The sequence below is a fragment of the Malurus melanocephalus genome, unplaced genomic scaffold, assembly GCF_030028575.1.
Source record: "Malurus melanocephalus ecotype Western Australia unplaced genomic scaffold, MMel_1.1 scaffold_898, whole genome shotgun sequence".
In the NCBI taxonomy this organism is placed as follows: Eukaryota; Metazoa; Chordata; class Aves; order Passeriformes; family Maluridae; genus Malurus; species Malurus melanocephalus.
In genome coordinates this window covers 158,273-164,729 of record NW_026624130.1, presented here as the reverse complement: position 1 = coordinate 164,729, position 6,457 = coordinate 158,273, and the positions used below count along the sequence as shown (strand labels likewise).

At 47.6% G+C, this 6,457-nt stretch overlaps 1 protein-coding gene across 1 annotated transcript; it reads right to left on the bottom strand.

Moving 5' to 3' along the window:
• Nucleotides 1-2,958: 2,958 nt before the first annotated feature.
• On the bottom strand, nucleotides 2,959-6,357 carry MIS18A (MIS18 kinetochore protein A). The gene is made up of 5 exons (XM_057385982.1): nucleotides 5,990-6,357; nucleotides 5,833-5,899; nucleotides 5,106-5,228; nucleotides 3,981-4,074; nucleotides 2,959-3,272 (listed from the first exon to the last, which is right to left on the bottom strand). The coding sequence occupies exons 1-5, from the start codon at nucleotides 6,279-6,281 to the stop codon at nucleotides 3,192-3,194; spliced, it is 657 nt and encodes a 218-aa protein (XP_057241965.1). The 5' UTR covers nucleotides 6,282-6,357; the 3' UTR covers nucleotides 2,959-3,191.
• Between the last annotated feature and the right edge of the window lie 100 nt (nucleotides 6,358-6,457).

The following is a 6,457-nucleotide window of genomic DNA, read 5'->3' as shown; positions in this document are numbered from 1 at the left end:
ACAWTTTCCTAAGCCAGGCAAAAAACAAAACCAAATCAAAGTAAAACAAAACCYACCAAGTACAATGAAAAAAMMCCMMMAMMAAAMMAAMMAAAWYCCMAAARYMAAMCMAAMCMAWWAAMMAARSYYCCCMMAAAAAMCCCAAACAAAACCCATRAAGAAATAAACCATTTCAGTTTGCATCAAAAAGAACTTCTCATACCACTTTCCCACCATCTTCCACAGTCTACCCTATTCATTTTTTCTCTCTTCAAACAAAAAGTCAMTTCAGCAGTGAAAACTGTGTATTCTGGTGTCCTGAGCAAACACATAAATGCACTCCTCTTCCTCCCCTCAACCCCAAATAAATACAAATTCTGTTCTTAGAATAGAAACACACAAACTCACTTTTCCTGGGCACCTGCAGAATTCTGTCAGCAGCTCAGTGTTGCCTGATGAAAACGCCACAGATTTCCATTTCTGCCTGGATTTTAAATTTTCAATTTTGGATTTTCAATTGCCCTTCTCCAGCTCCTCTGTGCTCTGGCATCTGGAGCGGTTGTTTCCAGTGGGCAAGACAGGGAGGGTTTTTACACACCTCCTCTTACCTTTGGAGCCTTTGGGTCCTGCTGTGTCAGCCCCCCCAGGCCCKGCAAAGCTCCATTTCCATCCACCCTTCCAGGATCTGCCTCACAGCCCCTGAAAAGGCCACTAACCAAACCCCTGCAGCTTTGGTTTGCTTGCTTGTTCCCAGCCCCAAGGTATTTCACTGAAGTAAGGGCTGAAAATCTTCCTCAGAAAGAGAAACAGARGGACCCTGCCCCTCCAAACACAAACTGCCCAGCCACCATCATTTCTGTTCCACCAGTGAACCCACATGGGCCCAGTTATCAGAGGGACCTCCACTGAAACTCCAGTTTTTCTCTCCTGCAGCAATTTCAAGGCCCAGGGAGTGGCTGTGCCCAGATTTACCTAAATCCGACTGCACCGCGCAAAACGTCACTGAGCTCTTGGTGCTGAAGGATGAAATCCTGGAGGTATGTGACCACTCCTGGGAAGAGATGCATCCCCTGCCCTTGGGAAGAGCTCAGGGTACCAGCTAACACCAACTCCATTTCTSCCTGGTGGCCTTTGAGCAGTGACATGAGGCTTTCCTCCAACCCAAAGCTGGAACAGGCTGCCTGGGCTGTGCCAATTCCTCGGCTCAAACACATCAGTCCCATCTTAACTCCAGGGAGGAGAGCAGAAAACTGCTCTGCTCCAGCACCCTCCAGCCTCCAAAACTGCASCAGTTTCCCTGTACGCACCTGGTGACTTGGTGACAGCACAGCATTRCATCAGGAGACTCAGCAGACAACATTCACTACAGACTCTCCATTCTCAGCACTCCAGCTGCAATATTCTCATTTCTCACACTCTMAGTYCTGTTTCCAGGACTCCCATCAGGAAATTGATGGCTATTTCCAGATACAAATCCCTAAGGTGTCACTGTTCCCAGTCACTACTCCTCTCCCCACGCCATCCTTTACCCCTTTTATAGCCACAGCCTCACCCAGGACACAAAAGGAGGCTCCCAGGTGCTTCCTGTGACCCAAATCATTCCAGGTGGGGCAGGATTTTTTTCTTCAAGTTCTGAAATTCATATGCTTGCCTGGAGAAAAGCAACCCTTTCTCACATGTGTACACAGGAGCTGGATCATGGACATGGAACAGATGTCAGAAATCCACCCACACAAGTGCCAGAAGAAATTCAGCTGCTGAGGCTCTTTAGGGAGCCAGCTCTGAACCACAGCTTGCTGCCCTCCATGTGCATGTTTAAATCTAGAGGTGCTGCTTGCCACCAGCAAATCTGGTCCTTTCTCTCAAATGCAGAGTTAAACCATATATTTCAGTTTAACAAAAGCAAGAACTCACTTAGACACCACCTCCAGCTTGGTAAACATTGTGTTATTCACTTCCCACTTGTAACATCAACCAATCTTCAACTAAAGGGCAGTTCATGACTCTCTTCAGATATCCAGAATGAGGTCTATTGCAGCTGAGCAACATTCAAAAACTTGTTAGAGCAGAAACTKCCTCACAAATGACACTGGAGTAATGTAAGCTCCTCTAGCAGGTATGCCAATAACAAAATGTTTTAGTGACCTGAACATAAAAGGATGTAAGAGCCATCACTACAGGCTAAACTGGAGCACTACTTCAAAAGAGGGCACKGGAGGGTAGAAATCTTTCCAAGAGAAACAGTGCCTACCAATGGGGTAGAATGGGGGAATTAATTCTGAGTTTTTGGAGAAAACTTAAAAACTCACAGTGCTGTAGTAAAGTTAAGTGTATTGGGTAATACACAACAAATAAAAAAACCACCAAACCACTTTTTGAGATTGTTTTTGCTTTATACCACAACTGCTTGCTTTTATTGAAAAACACTAGATGGAACACTTACATTGTATGAGAAACACTGACACTTGGGTCAAATGCACAGAAAACCAAACACAACCGAAATATCTGCATTAACATAAAAAAACTGCTGAATCAATTGCTCAAAYATATATCAAGCCCTGCTTAAAGGAGTGCTGCCATCAGCCTTGTTTGGTTTCCTCCCCTCAAAGCTGTAAAACATCTGACATTCAAYATCTCAGGGAAAAACATTTTATCTAATGCTGTTTAAAAAGCCTTTTCTAACATTTAGATGCGAACTTGCAAACAAACCTCACAAACCAACAAACCAACACATATAGTCATTGAATCATTCCTGTCTTTAAGCATGGGCCAAGCTAAGGCTATGAAGACAAGTAAAAACAAGYGAGTTAATGTTGTTCCTTTGGATATTACAGATTCACAGGGGCTTTTTTAATCAGCTTAGGAAAATGCACATCCTGTTCAGTAGATACYGAATAGCAGGGAAGTCAGGAGATAAATGCTTTGCTTTCAGAGACAAAAATTAAAACAAATATTTACATTAAACCAGAAGTCAACAGATTGACTGATCAGAAGTCTTTATTAAGAAAAAMACTCTGGGGGATCCTCTTAGGAGACAGAAGAGGAACACCTGGGCCGGGACTCAGCTTTGGTCAGCACTGCTCCCCCACAGTACAGGCCACCCAAGGCTTTCAGCTCTGTGACAGTCTTTCCAATGTTTCCMCAGATCCCAGGGCATTACAAGGACAAGTTTCACAGTCACCATTCTCCTGCAGCTCCACAGGTATTTCCTTTCAGACTTGCCTGTGCAGAGCAGCCACACGTGACTCAACAGCAGTCAGTCTTGTCTCCAGAGCTTTGAATATGGTATCTATCTGCAAAGTAACCAGGGAAAGGTACTTGGTTACACATGGAATCTGACAATACACAGAGCAAGTGTGGGTGTCAGAAAGGGTTCAAAACTCATCTCACACCACCAATTCCTTTGATTCTTTTCCTGCTACTTTCATAGTTTGAAAGCTCACCCAAYGCTAACATTCACTGTCCACACTTGGTAACTTTTTCCAGCCTTGGTGTCAGAGCCACACACTCAGCTTTTACTGGACAACCATCAGCTTCCACAGTCAACTTCCTTACACTATTTGTTCCCAACTCTCCCTACCTGCAGTCACAAGATTTTAGTAGAGCAAAACATGAACTTGATTTATGATGCAATATTTCAATACAAAGTTACAGCAAAAGCTTTATGTCCATTTGCACAAAAAACAGAAGAGACATGATCAAAAGTTAAGTGAAGATCTGGAGAAGTGAATCAGAACTAAGTAGAAACAACATATCAAATTGCTGAGACATAATTGGGAATCTAATGCTGTGCTTGATAAACAGAAAATGCTATTTACCAWGAAAATTGAAGGAAAAGTTAAAGATAACACAAGATCCCAATGACATGAAGAAGTCCAGTATATGTTACAATGCACTGAATTGCTCTGGGTGAAATAAGCTGTTCTGCAGAAACTATTAAAGCRTATTAAGGTTTTCACAGAGGTGATTTAAACAAAGAATGACATAAGGTTAAACCTTACCCTTTGCAGCAACTCTTCCAAGACAGCTTGACTTTCCAGAGTAAGCGGTTCCTCATCAGTAAGAGCTTGCTTTCCCGGGGTTCCTACAATATAGCTGAGATGCCACAGTTTAGATCATGCACTTCCCACTCCAAAGCCAAAAAAAACAAACACAGCACTCCTCCAGAACCCCGAGAGACAGCCCTGGATTCTGGGGCTACAGGATACAGCGAAAAATCGCACAGACACGGGAATGGTGCAGCACTGRCTGGGAGAAGCAGCATTATTGCCCAAGAAAGTGCCATTCTGTGGCCAGGTTAGTGCTTCAGAGAATCTTAGAAAAAAAAAGTCATAGGAAAAAAAAGAAGTATCATAGCTGTGGAATGCATAAAAAAATCCAAAACAACTGTCCAGAGTGTGAGGGTGGACATCCACAGCGAGACAGCAAAATAAATGGGAACTTTAGAAAAAAACAGAGACATTAAAACTAAACAATCACTGTCTGTTAGAACAATGCTCGCACAAAAAATCTGGAGTGGAGCCTTAATTCAGGATATTGTTATTGAAGAGTATTTAAAGACCATTTTTAAGTGCTATAAACCAATTAAACCCAAGCACACCTTCATTTTCTAGACAGTTTTTAAGATGGCTGAATGAGTATCTCAAGCACATACTCAATTTTCAGATTTGCCTTTGCCCACCTTAGCAAGGACAGAGCAGATGTGGCCAGCACAGGTCAGACCCACCCCCAGTTGTGCCTGAGCCCCTCGGACACCCTTCCTGCTGCTAATGCTGACCCCTAACAGGCTCCAGCCCCAGCCAGGCCTATCTGGTGCTTGGTTTGTGCATCTTCTGATCCACTGAGAAGGAACCCAACTGTGCTGTGTACCTGGTGACATTTTCTCAACTGGAATGCAATTCCTCATACAGAAGGCACATCTGTGGGGTTTTTTTTCCCCAAGGATTTGCCTTACACAAGTGATGTTCCTCAGAGGTGAGGACTATGGTGCCAACAGTAGCAATACAGAAAACCACTCTGGGACAGAGCAGCAGAAACAGCCACAGATATAACAGGAGCACCCTCAGTGCGATGCCTGGTGGGTGAAGTGGAGCTGGGAGGCTGACCCATAAACATTCTGCACTTACCTTTCAACAGAGTCAATGCTAAAACAGAATAAATCTCTCTTGTAGTCAAGATTCTTGGAGGTGCACCTGTAGATGCTCCCAAGTGTCTTTGAGCAGCCAGAGCAGAATAAGGTTTCTACCATGCTGTAAGTAAGAAATAACATTTATTCAGAAGGAAATAAAAGGAAGCCACTCTCCCCAGACCTTTTCTAAAAAAATTCATGCATTAGGATTTTTAGAGCATTCTTGCTTTACACAGTGTAAATTATGAGCACTCATCTTTCACCCTGCATTCACAACAGCTCCTCAGGCTGCCTGACCTCAGCAAGACCAACAGAATCATTAAATCATGGAAGGGACCTTAAAGCTCATCCYATTCCACTCCGTGCCATGGAAAGGGACACCTCCCACTGTCCCAGGGTGCTCCAAKCCCTGTCCAGCCTGGCCTTGGGCACTGCCAGGGATGTGCMCAGTTTCTCTGGGCACCCTGTGCCAGGGCCTCACCTCCCTCACAGGGAAGGATTTCTTCCTAACATTTAATCTACACCTGCCTGCCTTCATCTTAAGGCCGCTCCCCTTGTCTATCACTCCAGGTCTTTGTGAGAACTCCCTCTGCCTTAGGCCATAAGCACTTTGTACATTCCACCCCAAGTAAGTGTTGCAGGGCCTGTGGGGGTCACAGGGCACTCCGGGCCCTTTACCGGGCTTGTCCTCAGCGCCTTCCCCGGCTCCCCCGGGCCGCCCTCACCATCCATACTCGCCGGGCAGCTTGGACACCTTCCGCTCGGGATCCACGGCGACGCTGGCGGCCGCACCTGCGGAGCGAGGGAGGGAAGGAGGGATGGAGGGCCGGCAGGAGCGGGGACAGCTGCCGGGGACAGCCGAGGTGCGGGGCTGGCACTCACTGCGCAGCAGGATGCAGCCGCTCTCCTCGTCATTGAGCACCCAGCTGGAGGTGTCGCCCACGGGCCGCCTGCAGCCGGCGCACATGAACACCATGGGCATGGGGACCGGGCCCGCCCGCCGCTCCAGCTGCTGCTGCTCGGCCTGCCCGCCGCTCGAGTCCAGCAGCGACAGCGACTGCTCCAGCTCCGCGCCCGCCGCCAGCGCGTCCCACCCGCCCGCAGCGCCACCGACAGCGGCCGCCGCCATCGCCCTCGAATAGCCCGCCGAGGAAGCGGCAGTGACGCGGTGCATGGCCCCGGCACCGCCGCCCGATTGGAACTGCGGCCGGAGCCCGCCCTGAGCCCGCCCCGGCACCGCCGCCCGATTGGAACTGCGGCCGGAGCCCGCCCCGAGCCCGCCCCGGCACCGCCGCCCGATTGGAACTGCGGCCAGAGCCCGCCCTGAGCCCGCCCCGGCACCGCCGCCCG

Coding starts and splice junctions, on each gene's coding strand:
- MIS18A (XM_057385982.1), bottom strand. CDS start 6,281: ATGCACCGCGTCACTGCCGCTTCCTCGGCGGGCTATTCGAGGGCGATG. Junction 4,075..5,105: donor AGCATTGACTCTGTTGAAAG/GTAAGTGCAGAA, acceptor GTGGCATCTCAG/CTATATTGTAGGAACCCCGG. Junction 3,273..3,980: donor TGGAAGAGTTGCTGCAAAGG/GTAAGGTTTAAC, acceptor GTTACTTTGCAG/ATAGATACCATATTCAAAGC.